Source organism: Drosophila busckii, chromosome 2R (genome assembly GCF_011750605.1).
Source record: "Drosophila busckii strain San Diego stock center, stock number 13000-0081.31 chromosome 2R, ASM1175060v1, whole genome shotgun sequence".
In the NCBI taxonomy this organism is placed as follows: Eukaryota; Metazoa; Arthropoda; class Insecta; order Diptera; family Drosophilidae; genus Drosophila; species Drosophila busckii.
In genome coordinates this window covers 3,553,847-3,575,756 of record NC_046605.1, presented here as the reverse complement: position 1 = coordinate 3,575,756, position 21,910 = coordinate 3,553,847, and the positions used below count along the sequence as shown (strand labels likewise).

Here is a 21,910-nt window from a genome sequence, read left to right as displayed (position 1 = left end):
AAGCGTATTGTATGTAGAACCCATTGGCGAAAGTTAGTTCGCTACAAAAGTGAAAGGACAGAATGAAGCTAATGGGACACTCAACGTTTTGCGAATCGATGTGCATAATCAATTATCACTGTCGCTGTCATTAGAGACAGCGACAGCCTTTGTGGCCAATTAGACAGGCAGCTGGCTTTGTAGTTGTTGCAGTTGTTGCCATGCGTCAAATTGCAGTAAAAAGGGCTCTGGATGAGGGCGTAGCAAACGATGTGGCATAAGCGTTAATACACAGCGGCAACAAGTGATAAGAGCGCATTCTAATCAACGTTCTTGCCACATAATAATGCTAATAATCATAATCATATACAAAAGACAGCGAAAGCGCGATAGAGACAGACGGACAGACAAACGCACACACACAGATACAGATACAGATACAGATACATATAATTTATACAGTTGTTAGTTTTGTTGGGCGCGCTCTTTGTAATCAGCGGCAGCAGCAGCATCAGGCAACAGCAGGAGCAGAAGCATTATGCAAAATGTAGAGCACAAAAGAGACTCACACTCATGCAAGGAGGACTACAGCCAAAGGATACAGCGAGTATAAAAGTAGCTTGGTCAGTGCTAAGGCAAAACATTTTGGCATAGTCCACGCTACCCAAAGGAGTTTACAGCGCCAACCACAATCGCAACAACTACCACAACAACAACAAAATGGTGAGTACTAGAAAATATAAATAGCTAAGCATACTAGTATATGCTACATTAGTCATTAGTAAATTTTTGTGCACTTATATTTAAGCACAAGTCGCAGTTTATAGTACATGGAAAGGCACGTTAGTTAAAAAGTCTTGCTTTAAATGATGGCAGTTCTATCTGGTTTATTTTTGTTTGTTTCTTAAGTGCCCATCACGAGTCACAGTCACGAATTTAGCAACAAGATAATACATATATGCTTATATATATATATATTATCTACGGACATATATCTTTTGCTCAATGTTCGCAGATCAGTTTAGCTGTGACCTTTGGCGGGGCCTGTGTGCCCAAAGCTTCTACTATCTACAGTTACAGTTACTTAGTCTAGGCATTTCCTCATACAATGTTTGCTCTCCAAGTGTATTTTTAATTTGCGTGTGCGCCACTCATTAGCAAAAATGCGCAGCTAAATGCTCCAAGTACGCCTAACATCTTATCTATAGACTTGGTGCCAGGCGTTAATGCTGTAATCCATAAGCTACCGTTATGCATTACATACTATTGCCACATAAATTCAAAACTCAAATAGACAGCTGTCAATTTGGTTTGATTTACTCTCACTGCTGCAAGTTTGTTGACTCCGTGTATTGCATGGCGTATACGTAATTAGCAGTTTCAGGCCAAAAGCGCAAGCGCACATTGCACATAAATCTCTGTAACTGTAAGCAGGCATTTAATTTTATATATAGCCTCAATGTCTGGCTTGGTAATATATAGATTGTATTCAGTTACACACACACACACACACACACACACACTTAAGGTCGCCGCCCAACTGTCCGAAATAAAAAAAGAAAAAACGGAAATGAACAATAATTTGCGACGCAACTCAAACATTTTTACATTCTACACGCTTTACATGCCACACAGTGACTGTAGGTGCTGCAAGAAAAGACACTCAACATAATCACACACACACGCACAAACACACACACACAGGTATACACTACATTAAAGCAGACTCCATAGCTGCAAGCAAAAATCAACTAAAATGTTAAGAGTTTAAAAGCTAAAAATGCAGCTAAAAATTAACATTAAATTAAAATGCAGTTTTAAAAACGTTTTAATGCTGAAACAGCCAAAAAAATCACACACGCAAGTTTTCATAGCAAGTGCATACTTAAAGTCTAAATTTCTTGTAGCATACTTTCGAACAAATTAACATAACTATGAAGCATATGTGCTCTAAAATTTAATGCTGAGTGAGCCCTTTTGTAGGGCATATATAAGTCGCCTAATGCTGCAAATGCAAATTGGCTACACTCATTTATGCTCACTCGACGTTTCGTGTTATTTCGGTGAGTGCGAGCGAATTACTGTTACATGCCATAATTTCAATTTCAATTCGTTTGTGTGTATTAGTGCTCCAGCAGTGGCGTCGCTGCCAAAGGGGGCGCTGCGCAACTTTATGCGGGCAATCAAAATTATTATCAGAGCTACAAAAACGTTTGACTAGGGTTCTGTTTTAGTGACATTTATCACTAAAGCAGTGCACTGACCAGCGATCTATATATGTATGTATGTTTATATGTATGCTTGTCTATGTGAGCAGTTATCACAGCTTAAAGTGGCGCAGTCAGACTTTGCGCGTCACACCAATGCACACATACATATGTACATATGTCGTTTGTATGTGTAACTTGAACGATCGTCCATTTCCAGTGCTCAGTGGCCCACAGTCGGTTTTTTGCATTTAGTGTGCTTTCATTGCTCATACGGCCGTACGACCATTGTCAATTTTCGGGGCAGACCCAAAATGAAGTGATTTATTTAAACAGCAAAGAATTATTATGTTAAGTGCTAGCATATACACGTATGTGCATTAAAGATACGCAAATGCATATTTCCTTAAATATATGTATGCCAACTCCGAGTGCTTAGTGTTGACAAACAAACATATATGTATATGTATATATGTATATGTGTAATGCACAGTAAATTGTGAATTATCAGTGACAAACGTGAGAATTGTGCGGCCCTTGTCAGGGGCGACAGTCGTATATACATACAGCTGTGTGTGTGTGTGTGTGTATATATATATTCAACGCGTATCAATTATGTGAAAATATATTTACAAAGATACAAGCATACAGAGAGATACATAAGATCTTTAATATTGAAATGTATGCGTGGCTGTATGTGTGTGAGTGTGCATATGTAAAGCAATTTTGATGCCCTGGCACTGAATGTCACTAAACGCGCTACTCACATTGCGTGCAAAAAGAAAAACAACAACAACATAAGCTCCACTCTCGCCCCTCATTCAAACCATGCATTCGTTACACACTGGTACGAGAGCCAGAGAGAGCGAGAGAGCGTGAGCTTTGTATGCGCTCCAGCATAAGTGTGTGCGTGCGTGTGTGTGTGTGTGTCACACAATTTAAACAAACAAACAAATAGACAGACGGCCAGACTGGCAGACAAACAAACGCAATCCATTCATTGCGCGTAGGCTTCGGCTGCGGCTTCGTTTCAAGCTTCGGCTGTGACGACAACGCCACCCACGCATCAAATAGAGAGCGAGAGCGACGAAGAGAGAGAGAGAGAGAGAGAGCGCGCGAAAGCGAGAGTAACTGCTGCATTGCTAAGGAATTTTTGTGTCGATCGCGTGTGTAATTTCTTTTAGTTGAGAAGAAGGCGTGCAAGCGGCATTTGTTGTCTTGTCTTCAGTCTTCTGCGTTGTGTCAGTGTGTGTGTGAATTTTTTTGTGTGTTCATATTTGTTTGGGGCACGCCCACCTATGCCTACGCCTAGGCCATATCAGCGCAGCGCACATAAGGACCGCACTAAAATACACACAAAATGGCGATAAATTCAAGTGCCAGAGAAACAAATAACAATAACAAATAAACAAAACAAACACAACACAAAAGTTTATGCAAATCGCCAAGTTAAGCAAAAAAAAAAGTTTGCAAAGCGAACAAGTCAGAGAAAAAGGCAAAAGATCAACGCGGCCGTTTGGCGATAGGCGCCAGGCCCAACAACGAGATACGCTGCAAAAACTTGAAACAAGCGCCTAAGGTAAGCAGCGCCCCCACCCCGCCCCCTCACACTCACTGTCAGTTTTTAAGCAATCACTTTTATAAATAATATTTATGCAAACACACCCATTTATTTGAAAAGTCATTTGCATGCAAGTTCAAATTTTTGTTTGTCCTCTGGCACACTTTGAGGTTATTAACATTTGCCTCCAGTCTCTGTCCCTGTCCCTGTCCCTGCCCCTGCAATTTTGTCAGTCAATGTCAGGCGCAATTTACAAGGCTCAAACATTATATATATCTATATACTCTTTGAGGTTATTGTTACAAGGTCAACAATAAGTCGCGTGAGTTATTAACATTACTGACGCTGTTTTGACATATATTTAGGTTAGGTTAGGTTAGAATTCCGGTAGGCCATCATATGTACATATGTATCTATAACAAGCAGACAGCGCTGCAAACAGCAGCAGCAACACCAAAGTCCGTTGCTTAGTTTACTGTAATTTCCGGTTCCGTTTTGCCCATCTGAAACTGCTTGTGATTATATTTAATTTAAACAGTAAATAACTTAATGTTTCAGCGTGTGAAATCTCACAGAGCAAAACAAACTACGTCAGTTTACTTTCAACTGCAATTTCACACTATTATGCATATGGTCATGTTAATTGTTTTGAAACCTGTTGTTTATAGGGTCTACTCACTATCTATCTATCTATAGATAGATTATGTACTTTACTTAACAATCTCTTACGACACAACAACTGAATGCGTCACACATGCCATAAACTATGAATATTAATGTCCAACTTGTATCGCTTAATCATAATAACAATGCGGAATGAGTTAATTAGTTTAATGGTTATAATAATGAAACTTCGATGGGCACAATACGTCATGTGGAGTATTTTATGAATGCCATATAATTTATTATCTGTTATGAACGGCTTAATTGCTCTAGACACTGCTCCTGCCCCTCTATGTGGGTTTATCGATTCGTGATCTTCACATGCTATATAACTTAATTAGCTACAAATTAACAATGACTAGTCTGACATACAGCAGTAGTAGTTTCCAACTCACTAGTCATCTTAAATAATTCCATTTCATAAACTAACTCAAAAACAAAAAAATTCCCTTTGAATTATTCTCACAAGGTAAAAGTTTAAAGAACAATGCACCATAGGTTAATAATAATGTGATTTCAATAGTTATTAATTTCAAGCTGCAGCAATTAGTTGCATCAGCTTAAATGCTGGGAAACCCGAAACTATTCACGCAATATTCTGTTTAATTTGTCTGCACACACGGAGGTGCGATTTTGACCGTTGCTTTTTTTCTTGTGTACTTTAAAAATTTCCCTGCAACCTCAACCAACAGGGATGGACACACATGGTTTGTGTCCGAACTCCGACACGTTTGACCAAATCGAACGTGACACGAGCGTGTTTTTATCTCCCTGTTGTTCGAAGTTGCAGGGAAATTTTCAAAATTAACATACTGAAAATTCAATCTATAGAAGTTTTGAAAGCGTAAAATATTAAAAGTTTTATGTATTTAAATTTCAAAGCAGCTATTTACATATAAGCAAAGCTTTTAAATATTTTTAGCATTTCAAAATTATGAGGTAGTTAAAAATAATTTTCGAAAATATGTTGTACCAAAAGTTTAGTTTATAAACTAAGTATATTTAAATAGCTTGCCACGCCGCAAGCAAAAAATAAATAGCCAGCATTGTAGCAAACACGCCAAATGTGGCAACATTACTCAGCAGCAGCAGCAACAGCAGCAGCCACAGCAACACAAGCAGCAGCAGCAGCAGCAGCGACGGCGGCGGCAGCAACAAATGCTCCTTGCCATTGCTGAGAGGCAAGAGGGTCGCTCTCACAGTTCCAATACGTTGTTGGCGGTATAAAAAACAAAACCGGATCTCCGAGTGCAACAGTTTCAATTCGAACAGCGTGCTGGTCAGGTCGTTAACGAGGTATATACAGTTTTAAGAGCGAGCGAGCGAACGAGCGAAAGAGAGATATAGTGAGTGTGAGAGAGAGAAAGAGAGATCATGTAAGCGTACGTACGAGAGAAGAAGCAACAAGTTAATGAATTATACGAATAATACACAACAAGTGCAACCACAACAACAACACGAGAAAAGTGCCAATTGAATTTATTGATTAATATCATAAATATTGTTGCAATAAATTTAAACAAAATATGTAGAGAAAATCAAATAAAAGCCGAGGCGAAACTTAAGTAATATATATAACATATACGCGTAGTTCAAAGTTGTATTCAATTTGGAGTTGGTGCTGATGATGTTGCTGGTGCCGGTTGGTACCGAAAAAATACAATTAACAAATTTACACAGCGAACGCAGCGAGGAGATTGATATAAAAAATTAAAGACACGTCATAAAATAATAAAAACACAAATATTAAGTTAAATTGTGCATTTTGTGTGGAAAAGTACTGCGCTAAAAAATATATATAAAAAAAAACCCAAAAGTTGTTATATTATGATTATTAACAATGTTGTTGCTGTTGTGCTCGACTGAGATAAATTTTAAACTAAAGCAAACTGTTAACTTTCAAAAAGAAAGAAACGAACATGGGCGTGCGCTTGGCTAAATAAACCAAAGACTGTTGTTTGTGGCACTTTGTGGCTCTTATCGCAATGCAGCTACAAATACAGCTAAAGCAACAGCAACAACAGCAACAGCAACATATAGCGCTACCTGCGCTGTTGCTGCGCCTGCGCCTGTGACGCCAACAACCATTAACAAATCAATGCCGCAGCGACGGCGCAACACTTACTCTTTTTAGTTTTTAGTTGTTGCCCTTAACATTGCTGCTGCTGTTGTTGTTGCTGCTGGTGTTGTTGCTGCTTTTTGCAGCACAGCTGACAGGCAACGTCTTAACTCTGCCTGCCACACACGCTTCGACATCTTTTGGGCCGCTTTGCCCTTTTTTTTTTGTTGTTGGTTGCCAAGTCTGTTGTTGAGGGTGAGCGCAGCGACGGCGGCAGCAGCAGCAGCAGCAGCAACATGGCAACTTTCGTTGATATTTTTGTTTGGCGATGATGTCATAAATGGGTTCTGATTGGTATATGGCGTCCGTCCAAGGCAACAGGAGGGGCAGCAAAAACAAAAACCCTGGGCCACTAGACTTTTGATTTTCGAGTATGTTTCCTAGAAATAAAAATACACAGTATTTGTTTTTTGTTTTTTTGCTGCTGCTGTCGCTGCTGCTGTTGCTGTCGCTGCTGTTGCTGTTGTTGACGTGCTTTGGCAAAATATGCGTACATAGCTGTCGCTGCCACACACAGCAATGCGCTTGCAACAGGAAATATGCACACATACATGCATACATATGTGTGTGTGTGTGTGTGTGTGTGCTATGCTGTATGCGTGTGTTTATATGGCTGCATTTGTATTTATTTTATAAATTTTTTTTGCACGCAAACACTTCCGACATTTTAAATGCAGCGCGCAAAGCAATCGGACGGGTAAATAAATCAACATCAGCAATAACCAACAACAACAGCAACAGCAGCGGCAGCAACAGCAACTGCGGCAGCAACGGCAACAACAACAACAGCCGGCTGCAGTTTGGCCATTAATGCGCTCAATGCATTTAAATGATTTTAATCATAAGCACACATACATAAATACAATCATATACATGTGTGTGTGTGTGTTTGTGTGCGTGTGTGTCTGCCACATTAATAACAATCATAAATGCCGAAGCATTGCGTTTGATTTAGCGCTTAATAGGCCTTAATAGAATTTTAAATAGTTCCACTTGGTCAAGAAATTGTGCAACAACAAGAACAGCAACAACATATAATCATCATAATATTCAATAATATTTTATTTTTAGCCAAATTACAAAAAGCTAATAAAACTACAAGTGCAACTAGCAAAACAAAAAGCTGCAGCAAATTAAACTTAAGCGCCAAGCACTTAAATATTATAACCATAATTAAAAACAATATACCAGTTATAAATATAAAACAATAATTGAACAAACTGTGTTAAGCAAGTACTTAAGCAACAAACACACAAAGTACTTAAACAACAACTAATTATAACAAATCAAAAAAAACAAAACAAAAAATCAACAACCAATTATATAAAAACAAATTGAGCGCTATGAAGAAGCTGTCCTTAAATGTAAGTATCAAAGGAAATATAAAAAATAAGAAGTTCTTATGAATAATAAATCTAAAGCAAATAAGCTAAAGTTTAACAATTAAGTTTATACAAAATAAATAAATAGTTAAATCATAAATACATAAATATGTTTGCCAATTATTTTACTGTCACATAATTATTTCTATAACTTTTCTTAGCTCAGCAATCGAATATCTTGGGGTTCTTATAATTCATTTAGCGTGAAATTCAAAATTAAATGCTGCACTCTCTTAACATTTTAAAACAAAACCATTAAAGCTTAACAAATGCAATGCAAGCCTTCATTTTTTATTAATGTAAAGCACACTGCTTTCATTTTTAAATTATGCATGTAATAAAAGAAGAAGAAGAAGAAGCAGAAGACTGCAGTGCGCATTTGGTTTTTCAAGTTCAGCCGGCAGTTTAAAAATAAGCAAAAGTCTCATAATTGTCACTCGTAAAAAGCAAAAAAAAAAAAAAGGAAAGCAAAGAGTAAAGAGCAGCACTTGGCATTTTGCTTTTGAGGCGGCGGCTGCTACAATTTGTGGCATGTTGCATGTGGCATGTTAATGAACTTGAAAAAGGCCATGATAATACGCCGGGGCGCAAGGGAAAATTGAGCTTGATTGCTGATATATAGAAATGGCAAAAGCCAAATTGCAACTTGCAACTTAAACAAAAGTTGAAGCAACACGCTTTTATTTTTAAACAAATGTGGCTTACGTTTTTAGCTTTTGATTATTGGCTGCAGTTTTTAATTGAATTCGGCAATAAATCAGAAGTTTACACGATAAACGCATTTGGGCACGCGCTAATTGAACTGCAATTATAGTATGTGTGTGTATGCGTAACTGTGTGTGTGTGTGTGTGAATTTGCATCTGTTGGCAGCAAGCAGAACTGACAGCAATCAAGTGGCCGCCGCCGCCGCTCTCTCTCGCTCTTTTGATTGGTAACAGCAGCCGCCGGCACACGCACGCACTTGGAGGTTAATGTATGGCAAAAAAAAAAAAGAAAAGCAAAAAATCGAAAGATAAATGTAAAAACTTTGATGTTGGTAAAGCCAATTGAAAGGCCAAGTGCTTGCCAAATGCCATATATCAATAAAGAAAAAATAACACACAAAAGTCAGCAGCAGCAGCATCCAGCAGCAGCATCCAGCATCAGCATATTGCATATGTTTGCCATATTATAATAAACACACATACTTTTGATTGTGTGTGGCACAACAGTAAGTAACATATGCCAGCTGCAGGTTCAATGCCCCATAAAATTGTAAATCAACGTATTTGGGCAGCAGAGCGAAAGAGATAGCGCGCAAGAGCGCGTGTCCTTTAGCCTTTAGTTATGCTGCAAAAAATGTTTAAAAATTAATTGCTTAGCATATTGAAAAGCTAAGAAAAATAAAACTAACAGCTTATATAATGTTTTATAGAAAGCAGAAAATTCAACATAAATAACATGCGCATATTCTAAATAGCTTAAGCTCAAAACTGAATATTAATTGATTAACATATCGAAAAGCTAAGAAAAAAAATAAAAGTTCCAGTTAATAAAACGATTAATAGAAAGCTGAAAATCCAACATAAGTAACATGCGCATATTCTAAACAGTTTAAGCTTTAAAATGTATATCAAAGTAATTATAAATTCTAGTGTAAACTTGATTAAACAGCAGCAAATTCCCAACATAGCTGGTATTCATCTTTAGTTCTGCTTAATCGAGATTATATAGCGACAGCTAATAAATCAGCGCTGATATCTTAAACACCTTGTACTTGTCACTTTATCAGTCATAACTGAGCTTTTAGCCAGCGGCATGCGGCTTAGCTTTATCTTTGTGCACAGTGTGGCAAATGACGCATAAAATGGGGCGTGTCTGTGGCTGCTACAGTGTGTATGCGTGTGTGTGTGTGTGTGTGGCAAATTCCAAGTAATCATGGTCAGACCATTTTTAAATTGGCTGATGCAACAAGCAAATGCTCTTGGTCACACTGCTCGCTCTCGCTCTCTCTCTCTCTCTCTCTCTGTGTGTGTGTCTTTGTCTGTGGCCTTTAATGGCCATATAACAACTATATAACTATAACTACAAGTATATGCTGCCAAAAGCCACAATTAACTAATTGTTTATGGCATTTTATTATTATTATTGCTGCGGCTACTGTTGCTGCTGCTGCTGCTGCTGCTGCTGCTGAGAGTCGTAAATTGCTTAACAATCAATTGACAAAACAATCATTAAAAACGGGGGCCTGTCAGTCGTATAAAACATACATACATATAACTTTATACGCGTATAACACGCAGTCTACAACAATAAACCAATGCAACAACAACAACAACAATAAACAACTTACCAAATAAGTCGCTTAGACAATTAACAAATGTTAATGCTTTGATTTTGTGTCATGTAATCGCATGTTTTTTTGCAAAACTAGTTTGCAGTTGATTTTTTGCAGTCAACTTTAATTGACGTCAAGCAATTGTTGCTGCTGCTGCTGTTGTTATTGTTGTTAAGCGGGTCCACAAAACACCCCGAAAGCCTATTGGCCTTATATGGCGGCACTTGTTGTACTAGCTCATAACGTCATACATTTCTTCCGTCCTTGGCCATATGGCTTTAATAATAACTGGCTCAAGCTGAACACACAACTTGCAATTAAAACTCACGAGCTACAGATTATAGCATGAACTTATATATGTACATATAGTAGTGTATAATAGATCGGTTCTAAGTAAACGTTTCAATGCAAGCAGCTTGTTGTATTGAAATAAATCCTTTAGCTTATTAATTTTAAACAAAGCAAATATTCCTTGTTCCTTAAACATAACTCAGCATAAGTTAATTTTCTTAACTAATCTTCAGTTATCTAAGCAATACTAAATAAAACAACAAATTATAGACTCCAGCATTTTATTTTATTTTTTTATGCCGGAAATCCGTTTTAATATTTTTTGCAGAAAAGAAAGTAATTATAGTTTTCCACGCAAATATATATAACTGATTCATACTTGCCTGCATTTTTGGCATTCCTTATCGCAAAAATATACAAATGCTTAAATTTTTAAACAATAATATGATGAATCAAATATAGGTCGAAAATTTGTTTTGAGTCACTTGCTGCGGCTGCTTGTGTTTAATTTACTAATGATTATTAATTACAAATTCTTGCATGAGCTTGCAAGTGCGCTATAAATAAAAGCAAAGTATTTGTAGTGTAGTGTACTTTATGCAATTCAAATCGATTCGCATGCGCAGCGCTTAGTGTCAAACGCGTACAACGTTTTGCTTAATCAGCGCGTAAATATAATATCTGCTTAATAAAATATGTTTAAAAATAAGATAAGTGCAGTGGGAAGTACAGAGCGGAGCGCCTAATGAGCCTATATAGAGTGAGAGTGAGAGAAAGAGAGAGTGAGAGAGCTTAATGTCTTTGTGGTTTTGCTTAATCAAGTGATTTATAAACTTCTGAGAAAATTTGGCACAAACGGGCTAAAACCAAAAAAGCCTGTTTATAATTTCCTCAATGGACTTGTTTAATTTATGTGCTGTAAATGAATTTGTTAAGTGCACAAAAAGTTTATATATAACAAATATATAATACTATATATCTATTGCTTGCTAGTTGTATGCGGCATAAGCAAATTCAATCAAATCAAACAAGTTGAAACCAGTTTTTGCAGTTCGCCATGCTTATAAATTGTTTTGCTTTCAATTAAACTAATAAAATTTCAATTGTCGCCTGACACTGCCAACGAATGTGTGTGGCTGAAAAAATAACTATGACTTAACTAGCAAATGAAAGCAATTAGTTGTATTGTAGGCAAATTAATTTAGAGTGCAAGCGCTTAAAACTGGGTTAAAAATATGATTTATATTTAGTCTAAGTTATGAAGCTTATCAAGCTGAATTTCTAAAAGAATTTATCGCATGATAAGCTTTTGTGTTAATATACATATCAAATAAGTACTAACTATTTATAAAAGCACATCACGAATACGCCAGGTTGTGCCAACGTTCATTGCAGCTATAATGATCGCACACACACATACAGTGTGTGTGTGTGCGTGTGTGTGTGTTTGGCTGGCACGTAAGCATAATTGTAACTTGGCTGACGAGTTCGTTTCAGTCGGTTGGCTGACGTTGACGTTGGCTGCTGCCTCTGCCGCTGCTGCTGCTGCTGTTGCTGCTGCTTTGGCAACGCCAGACTCGCTGTCGTCTTTTGCCGCTCACAAATTGTCATCTGTGTATGTGTGTGTGTGTGTGATAAGACAGCGAGAGATTGCAACTGTTGACAATCTCAGCAGTTTGGCGATCTTTTAGTTTTAATTTTGTTGCCAACAAAAGTTGATTGCGCGCGCGGTTGTTTCTCTTTCTTTTCGTTTGTTTTTTAAACATATAGTCTATAAACTATTACGAAACGTGCAACGTCCATTTGACGCCATTATAATGCTAATTGTAGCGCAACAGCAGTTCAACAGTTCAATTGAGACTTGCGACATGAAGCGGCGCTGGGGAAGCCATAGAAAGGCTCAACGACAGCCGCAGGCGTTAGGCAAAGTGAGCGTAATTAATACACACACAAACACACACACACACACGCAAGAGAGAATGCTAGACACGCAGGCAACATTCACATTCATTGGCGCGCAGCAATCGGCGGCAGCACCTGGCGCCATTTTGTAAATGAAACGTTGCGCTGCAGCGGCTACTGCAACAATTAATTTGCTAGCAGAGAGCCAGAGCCACATTAATGCATATTAAATTGCATATATGTTGCCTTGTTTTATGCTAAAGTTGCAACAAAATGCAAATGCCGCATGTATAGTAAATTAACAACACCGTTTAACGCAGGCGCAACGGCCCCAAGCAACAGCAACAAGCAGCAGCAGCAACAACAACAACCACTGTGCCAGTTTACTTTTGGTACCAAGCAGTCTCGCCAAGTCAGCTCAGCTCTGCTCTGCTCAGCTTGTTGTAGTAGTTGTTATTATTTACTGATTGTTGGCCATGATAACACGAAGCGGCACAGAGTCGCCTTAACTACTTTAGTAGCTAGTTTGGCATACACTTTGGCAGCTCAAATTTGTGGCGGGGTAGCTGCAAAATAAATATGTTTAACATATTTAAATTTAAATTGAATTTGAATGCGTTTGCCTTTCATTTGTTGAAAGAAACAGAAGCATTTTGGCTGAATTAGAGATTTTAAAAAATAAAGCTAAAGGAACTAAGCGACAATTTTGACTTCTCCTAATTTTAAATGGAGTTAAATGCGCTTGCCGCTCACTTGTTGAAAGAAATTTCAGCAAACAGACGCATTTTGTGCTGCATTAAAGCTTTCTATAGCTAAAATTCTGTCTTTTATGTGGAACTTAACGCCAATCTTAACTTCTAGTGCAGCTAATTTATATTTTCTTAACATTTTGCATAGCTTATTGCAGCAAGCAGCTATTGCTAGTTATGCCAAGTGTATATCGTAGTCGTTTACTTGCAACTTTTTGGACTTGTCGCCTGTTTTCTGTCAGCAGCTGCAGTTTTGTGTTCGATTAATATGTAAAATAGTTAACAATTTTCACTGTCGTTTTGAATATAACGGTTAATGCGTTTTGTGCAGATTGCCATTTGTTTAAAAAGCAAAAACAACAACAACATAAAAACCAATTAATTAACATTTGGTGTCAAACTATTGCGCACCATAGAATCTCTATATGTATTCTATGGAATTTAATGTTAAACGATTTGTTGTATATTATTTTTGGCTTATGACTTCATTCAATGTCGCCTGGACAGGCCAATACGCACACACACACGCACACATATACATATTAATATGGAAACAGTCTTGCGCATAGCAATAAGAATCAAAGTTGAATAGTTTACAATCAGGCTGGCTGGCTGGCGGGCAGTCAGGCAAATATTGAGTTGGAGGCAAACAGGCAGGCTGCTTTAATTGCGTGGCATGCGCGACTCGACATCGATGACTAAACTTAAATATACACATAGCACTTTATATTTATGACAGACAGACAGACAGACAGACAGTCAGACAGGCAGTCAGACTGGCAGTCAGGCACTGTCATTTAAATTGATACAAAGCGGCATGCCGACAAATAAAATCAATTGGCAGCTAATCAAAGCACAATGCAAACAAATTGCCACCACATGCTGTTTATGACAATGACGATGATCTGAATCAATCAGCAAGCGATACTGATACAGCGAAAGCAACAACAACAACAACCAGATCGTCGTACATTAAACTCCTGACTGCATGACGCCATCGCCATCTATATATTAAACACTCGAGCAACAACAACAACAACAGCAAATGCTATTTGTTGGCTGCAGAGGATGCGTTTTCCAGCTGTAAAGCTATCAGTGGATTGCTATCTCTCGTCGCTCATAAATTTGTGCGTAATTGGAAGCCAATTAGGGTTTTGTCTAACGCCTTCTGCGCTATGCGTATGCGTAATGCGAGTTGCACATACGCCCCGTGCTGCGATTGTAAATCATAAAAAACTTATAAATACAATACACTTGAAGTCTGTGCAACAAAATTCCCTTTGCATTTAGTTATTGCCGCTCACGTGTCGCTTAGGCAGCTGCTAATTATAGCCACTATATATAGTTAGTTAGTGCTGCTGCTCTATTTGTTTTTTTTTTTTTTTGGCCAACTGTTGTGCACTTTTAAGCCATTTGGCAAACCATTTTGATAAACTGCTTTGGCTACAAATCAAAAAGAAAATAAAAACAAAAGCAACACAAACATAGCAACATGCGCTCAACTTAATTGAAGACATCAACAAGGCAATAAAAAATCAATTTGTATTTTATGAGCGCACACAAGCTGTAAAAGCTAAAAACCAACAAAAAAAAAATTGTTTCAACAAATTTTCTATTATATATACAAACGCTATTGTTGTTGCTGTTGTTGTTGCTTGAAATAGCGACGCTATGTCTGCTTTGAATTTTCATTCATTTTTCAACGCACATATAAATAAACCCAACACACGCCGCTTTCACACACACACACACAGACAGTGTATATGTATTGCATGTGTGTAAGCGCATGGAAAAATTTGCAATTTTAATCAAATTATTCAATAGTTTGGTATGTATGTCGACGCTGTTAATTGAAACTGTTGCTCGAAATTGTAATTGAAATTGAAATTGACCGACTGACGACGCAAATTGATAAAAATTATGCAAATTTAACAACAACAAGCAACTGCTCTGGGCTCTTTCATTCTTTATTATTTTTTTTTTTTTTTTTTTGGGGGGCTTGTCCGCATCAAAGCGCTTACACATACAGCTAAATATATAGCATGCATTATACGCTTGTATGCCAAATTATCAAATTGAAGATGCCAAGTGTTGCACATTTAAACGAGCTGAAATAATATGATAAAGGCTTTAAATCAAAACTGAGTGTTAGACAAGCAATCAAGTCTGATTGTAACTGCAAAATTTAAAACTCATACGTTGATTTATTACATATTCATTAGCCTAGTCGACAGCTTTTGCAATAAACATTGAAATTGTGCGCTATTTATAAATAGACGCGTCTATGTCTACGACGGCTGCCAATGTCTTAGTCCAAGCGTAGACGCAGACACCTTTGGCAGCATTGCACGCATGCAGATTGCAGACACAAGATCAACAGCAGCAACAGCAACAACAGCAGCAGCAGCAACCACAAGACTAAATCTGTGTGTGTGTGTTTATTTTTAGCTTAAAGATTGCAGCCTGTCAGACAGTCAGGCTATTTTTAGACTGTCTACAATTTAACAATACACAATTTACACACAAGTGTACTTGTTCTCACACACACACCAACACATGCAAACACTTAAATTTATACCTGTCTTTGATTGCAACTGTGATTGCCGACCACCCATTGTGAACTGTTTGTAAGCCGCCTCGCCTCAGCTTGTTCAACTTTTCTGTAATTTTTTTTCTTCTCATTTTTGCGGTCACAAGGTTTGTCTTGGCCCATATCCATTTACCCAGTTCTACGCTGGGCTGCATTGTTAACACTACTAAGCATAATATCGTAGCTTGTTTAACTGGTTCTGTGTCTATAAATAGCTTAAATTGCGCTATTTTTAAAAGCATTTCCGGTACACAGCAGTGTAATTACGAAAATGAGCAAATGAGACTCACTAAATAGCTGCAGTTGATAGATTACATACGAATCTGCACTCCCTTTCTTGATTTTAACATAAAGTGCTGCTCTACTATTTAATTAAAATAAGTACATTTATCGATTATCGATCATCAAGTGTTGCTTAACCCTTTGTACTGCCTAAAACCTTTTCTTGCATTGCATTTTATTTATTTTTTTTTTGTAACTCTCTTCTTTGCAGATGTGTTCCCGCAACATTAAGATCTCGGTGGTGCTGTTTCTTGTCATGATACCCATATTCACAGCTTTGCCCCACAATCACAATCTATCAAAGCGCAGTAATTTTTTTGATCTGGAATGCAAGGGCATCTTTAACAAGACCATGTTCTTTCGCCTGGATCGCATATGCGAGGACTGCTATCAGTTATTCCGTGAGACGAGTATACATCGACTATGCAAGTAAGTAAACCGCAGAGAAAAGCAAATCAACTAAAATCCCACTCAACACACTAACCCAACAACAACATCGAAAAATAAAACATAAAGCGAAACTCAAATCAAGGCAGACGTGCCTCTTTTATTTGAAACAAATTTGAACTCAACACAGGAAAGAAAACAGTTCAAGGCGTTTGCTTTGGCAAATTCTGCTTAAGCTAACCTTGACATGGTTATTGTTTTTAACACAACAGGCATAGTATACTATATACACTACTATACTCATTTATAAATATATACAAGCTGTTTTTTTTTTTTTTCATATTTCTGAAAAGAAAACTTTTTCAAATGTAATTCTAGCTGTTGTTTTTTTCGTTTCGAACTTGGCTCTACGTTTTGTTCTTTTCGTTTTCCTTACATATACATATCTCTATCTATCTATTATATCTGTCTATCTTTCTATCTATTGCCCAGCTGAAGATTTTACTATTCTATCTTTTTGCTGCAGGGCTAATTGTTTCGCCCACGAAACCTTTGGAGATTGCCTTAAAGTGTTGCTCATCGATGATGAGGAAATTGTTAAGCTGCAGCAATATCTAAAAGTCATCAATGGCTCACCCTATCCCTTTCACAAGCCAGTTGTATACAAATAGAGAGCTTTATGTATTCATTTTGAAGTCTTTAGAACATGTTTTTAATTTCATTTACTTTTACTTTCTTATTGTTTACTCTTTGATTTAACTTATGTTTTGATTTTTGCATGTTTTTATTTTTTATTTTGTGCTTGTTCACAATTTTAGGAAAGACTGCTTTGATTCGAAATGGTTTGGCGAATGCGTTAAAGTGCTATTAACACCCACTGAAGAAATAACAAACTTGCAACATTTTATAAAAGTTGTCAATGGTTCGCCCATATCATTCAACATGGCGCCGACTACATAACTCGCAGTGCTTGGGTTAAAACCACAGTGAAAACAGCACCAACTACTACTACTACTACTACTACTACTACAGATCCAGAGCAGCAGATATATATATACATATGCATATATACTATATAAAACGCAACAGCTCAGCAGCAGCAGCAGCAGCAGCAGCGGCAGCAGCAGCATTACATAAGCAAAAAAACAAAAACTAAAAGAAAACACCAGCAAATTTCAATATTTGACGCTCACATTTAATTCGTACTTATTTATTACTGTAGAATGCTTTACAGTTTTTACTATGTGTTTTTTAAAAAACAATTTATTTAATTTATTAAAACGTTATGCGTTCGTTGTAAGCGAGGCAACAGGGACAACGGAGTTAAGGGGGGTATCACACACATACATACACACACACACATACACATACAAACAGACAGATAGACAACTAAACACGTTACCCCAAAACCGAAGAAGTATTTATTTTAAGTAAAGTATTCCTAGCTTGTTTATTTTTTTGCGTTATGTATATAAAAAATAAAAATGCATACAATTGTTTTTAAATATACTACTTATTTAATGTATAATTATTATTTTTAATACTTACATGTATAGAGAAACACACACAAAACAAATTATTGCGTATTCCAAAAAAACAATCAGCATTTACATTTACGAACAAAATTTGAAATAAACACACACACACACACATACATACACATACGTACATAAACACCACTTTAAGACCGAAAGTATTTTTTGCAAATGTATTACGTTTTTTATGCTATTTTAATTTTTAACTAATTAGCGTAAAATTTGTTGGCAAAAAAAAAAAACAAGCAAAGCATATAAATATTTTAGTCCAAAACGCAATTTGTGCAAAACACAAACAAAAAGAACTTTTTTGCTAAAAAAAAAAAACACAAGCAGTTTGAACAAAAAAACAAAAAGAAATGCATTAAAAATGTAACAAAAAAAATATGAACAACATAAACAATTGTCAAAAGAATATTTATGTAAAATATTGTATGAAATTTGAATTTGAAAACGAAACAAATGCTGCTGGCTATTTTGAGGGGAAAATTGTGATAAAATGAAATTAGTATGGCAACACTGGCCAGCGCGCACAAGTTGGCCAAGCGAGAGTGAGAGCGAGAGAGCAACAGCTGCGGCAACACATTGACGCGACTAAAAACGCGCGCCTAACGTTTTTCTTTTTGTGGTACGTTTTTTGATTTAAATTTTTATTTCCTTTTTATTTTAAGTTTGTTTTTTGACATGTGCGCAAGCTAAGTGTTCATTTTTTGTAACTACACTGGCGCCTAAATACATGAAAATTTTTGAATTGCATTTTGGCTCAACTTTTTTGTAAATGAGCAATCTATTTGAATGTATCTATTGGTTTAAAGTAGCTAATGCATAGATTTTGGCTTATTTAAAAACAGGCAAGACTGCTTTGGTTCGCAATTTTTCAACGCGTGCGTTGAAGCGCTGCAGCTGCATGAGGATATGGATAAATATAACGAATGGCGCGACACCCTCGGACGCAAGTAAATCGACATAAAAGAAAATGGAATTAAACCACAACTACGAACTGGCGGAATCGAGCTAAACACACGAATATTACTTACTATACATACTACATACATATATGCATATTATAAACGAATGAAGAATTACAGAATTTAAATTAAACAACGCATACGCAAATACTTATATTATTAAGTTACGAAAAAAATAGTAAAAAAAAAAAATAATGAACAGACAAATGTTTATCATATATTATTAAAAATAAAACGTAAACAGAGTTACAGTTTCCTCTTTATACGTCTCGTATTATTCAAATATATATGGGCACACTTTTGTTGTACAATTTGTTTAATTATTCTTTTCTCTCGTCGAGCCCCGCTTTTAATTTTTAGTTTTATGTATTTGTATATTTATGTATAATGACAGCATTGTGTATGTTAATTTTTAGTTCAAAGCAACGGACAAAAAATATATAACGTTAAAACGAAAATGTCTGATGTAAATAAAACGAAAAAACTATTTTTTGTCTGCTTTCTTAAAATGAATAGTTTTCTAGCGATTATAGTATAAATCAACTACATATACATATATATATTTTGTAAATTTTTTGTATATCCTTTAAGTCTTAAGTTAAATTTTTGTTAACTTTACGTTCTAATTCTAATCATTCTGCTAGAAAACTGAAAACAAGCAAACTGAATCCAAGTTATATATCATATATAGTAAATGGAAAAACTTACGCGCATTACCCACAGCATATTTCGATATTACATTGTATTTTAACCCTAATTAATTTAAAAATTTGTTTGGATATCTAGTCGTAAAATAAAAAAATTAATAAAAAGAAACTGTATATTTCAAAAGAGGAGATAGGAGTTGTAAACACGTTTTTTATTCCAAGAACTCTTTTCTCTGGGGGTGACTGCAATAACTTTATTTTCAAATAGTATTTCAACATTTATTTGTGAGACTAAGCTCTGAACATTATATGTGTAATAATTGTTAATATCAAATTGATGTCTTTATTCACTTGAGATGTATGAAATGCCACGTATCGACTGCAAGACAAAGAGTTTATATAATTAAATTCAACATAATTGGTTTAATTTATATTTAAAATTTAATTGGAAAAGCAATGCGTGTAACAGTAATGTGCGTAGTTTATGTGTGTGCAATATTTACAGCAGATTTTTGGTTTAATTAGTATTAAAATTTTTAGTATCCAAGCGTATAGGGAAAGTTTTGTTGTTAGTTTGTTGTGTAAGCGAGGAGTAGTGGGGGTGGGGTTAAAGCTTGGCGCTAATGTAGTAAACCTTACCTGTGTCGACCAATTCTTCAACATCGCCACCTTCTGGAGCCTCATTAAGAAATTGAGCAGCCTCCTCCTTGCCTATAAGCGATTCCGTGTTTTTATTGGTAATGTTTTGACTGAAAGCAACAACGAATATTCATCAATTAATGCACCAATTAAGTAACAATTTAAACAAACCAGGCTATGCCCGCAGCTCCAGGGGTAGATTGATGTATCAAGGTTTGCCAAAACTTGTGCGTCTCGGCAATAATGGAAGAAGCAAACTCAGCATTCTTAGCATCGCCATTGAAAGCAAACTGATTCTCGGGTTTGCCATCGGGAATTTTGTAAATCTGCAATGCAGTTGTTTTAAAATTTGCAACAATTAGATTTATAAATAATGCGCACCTTGAACCACTCGACGGTAGCACGCAAAAGGCCTGGGAAATATTGATCCACATCGGAGACATCGTTGACCTTTGAGGCCAAGGGATCATTCACATTGATGGCAATTATTTTCCAATCGGTTTCGCCTTCATCAATCAGCGCAATAGTGCCCAGCACTTTCACTGGCACCACATCACCACGGTTGGCTACCCGATAGCCAATTTCAATAACATCAATGGGATCGTTGTCGCCCTTGCAGCCAGTCGATGGCTCAATGTGGTCGGGATTCTCCCAGGTTTGCGGCAAAGCGCCATAGTTCCAGATGTAGCCCTTGTGGGGGAAACAGTTGGCCACATAGCGCAGCTTGCCCTTCTTAATATCCTGCTTAATGGGGTTCATGGGCGTCTTCAGACTAATCTACAGACAGACACGCAAGTCATTAATTATAGCAAAACAAAACAAAATTTGTTTACTTACCTCCATTTTCGCGTTTGTCCAGCGTGGAACTTCCACAACCATATTGTAAATAGTCTTGTCCTCATTGGCGTACAATGGAATGTCGTGCATGGGTGAGATGACATTGCCGCACTTGTTTTCTGTGTGCATAGAAAAACACGCAATCATTTGATTAATTACAGTTTATCAAATAGACTTAAGTGTATTGCCTAATATATGCTAGTGATATATTCAAATCAAAGTGCACATACATAAGTATGTCGGCGTAAGCTGAATCACCTTGTTCAGTGTCATGGCAATATATTAACTGCCGGCCGCTGCTGATAAGCAATGAGTTTAATTAGTGGAACCGACGCCGACAACAAGATTCAACTTGTTGCATAACTTTATTGCTCAACATTCGTTAAAGTCGTTTTCAATACTTTAAGGATAATGGACATAATGCGTGTCAAATGCAAATGCCGCGTGTGCAAATGCCATTGTCTATCGCATTTTGCATACTTACTGAAATAGAGGCTGTAGCTTGGCGATTTGTCAGCGCCCTTCTGGACTGTTTCGTAAGCAGACATGTCTGATTTTTGACTTCTTACGCGATGTATTTGTATATATCTTTGAGTATACGCAACGGTCTTAACTGTGTTTAAGAAAACCGGTCGCACAAAGCTCCTACCAAAAATTACACGTGAAACAATTGAGAGTTGACTTTGCATTAGGGTTGCGGAACTATTTAGTATCTTATTAGCCAGTGTGACCAAAAATTTCAAACCAAGAATGTACTTTTTTTGGACAATTTAAAGCACCACCTATGGGTAAACAGAACGAAACATTGCGATAACACAAGAACTGCCGTTTAACTCGATGTGCTATCGAGCAAT

At 36.7% G+C, this 21,910-nt stretch overlaps 2 protein-coding genes across 9 annotated transcripts; one reads left to right on the top strand and one right to left on the bottom strand.

Moving 5' to 3' along the window:
• The first annotated feature begins 611 nt into the window (after positions 1–611).
• On the top strand, positions 612–18,946 carry LOC108597268 (ion transport peptide). 8 transcript variants are annotated; one of them, XM_033293345.1, is made up of 4 exons: positions 5,674–5,756; positions 7,601–7,893; positions 16,255–16,472; positions 16,957–17,123. In XM_033293345.1, exons 2-4 carry the CDS (start codon positions 7,873–7,875, stop codon positions 17,099–17,101), a joined length of 384 nt encoding a protein of 127 aa, XP_033149236.1. In that variant the 5' UTR covers positions 5,674–5,756; positions 7,601–7,872; the 3' UTR covers positions 17,102–17,123. The 8 variants fall into 8 exon arrangements, 7 of the variants coding, with proteins under 7 accessions (XP_033149238.1, XP_017839215.1, XP_033149236.1 ...); XM_033293347.1 differs by lacking the exons at positions 5,674–5,756; positions 7,601–7,893 and adding an exon at positions 612–702 and having other exon boundaries at positions 16,957–17,124; XM_017983726.2 differs by lacking the exons at positions 5,674–5,756; positions 7,601–7,893 and adding an exon at positions 3,684–3,765 and having other exon boundaries at positions 16,957–17,125.
• Positions 18,890–21,754, bottom strand: LOC108597267 (inorganic pyrophosphatase). The gene is made up of 6 exons (XM_017983725.1): positions 21,541–21,754; positions 21,057–21,175; positions 20,601–20,996; positions 20,391–20,545; positions 20,220–20,329; positions 18,890–19,959 (listed from the first exon to the last, which is right to left on the bottom strand). Exons 1-6 carry the CDS (start codon positions 21,743–21,745, stop codon positions 19,928–19,930), a joined length of 1,017 nt encoding a protein of 338 aa, XP_017839214.1. The 5' UTR covers positions 21,746–21,754; the 3' UTR covers positions 18,890–19,927.
• Positions 21,755–21,910: the final 156 nt, after the last annotated feature.

Bases quoted from the DNA above. Each gene is read 5' to 3' on its own strand.
- LOC108597268 (XM_033293344.1), top strand. From the start codon at position 12,338: ATGCTAATTGTAGCGCAACAGCAGTTCAACAGTTCAATTGAGACTTGC. The intron at 12,449-16,254 runs GTGAGCGTAATT...TCTTCTTTGCAG, and splicing joins AGCCGCAGGCGTTAGGCAAA to ATGTGTTCCCGCAACATTAA. The intron at 16,473-16,956 runs GTAAGTAAACCG...TTTTTGCTGCAG, and splicing joins AGTATACATCGACTATGCAA to GGCTAATTGTTTCGCCCACG.
- LOC108597267 (XM_017983725.1), bottom strand. From the start codon at position 21,745: ATGCAAAGTCAACTCTCAATTGTTTCACGTGTAATTTTTGGTAGGAGC. The intron at 20,546-20,600 runs GTGCGCATTATT...ACTGCATTGCAG, and splicing joins CTACCGTCGAGTGGTTCAAG to ATTTACAAAATTCCCGATGG. The intron at 20,330-20,390 runs GTTTGTTTAAAT...TGTTGCTTTCAG, and splicing joins GGAGCTGCGGGCATAGCCTG to TCAAAACATTACCAATAAAA.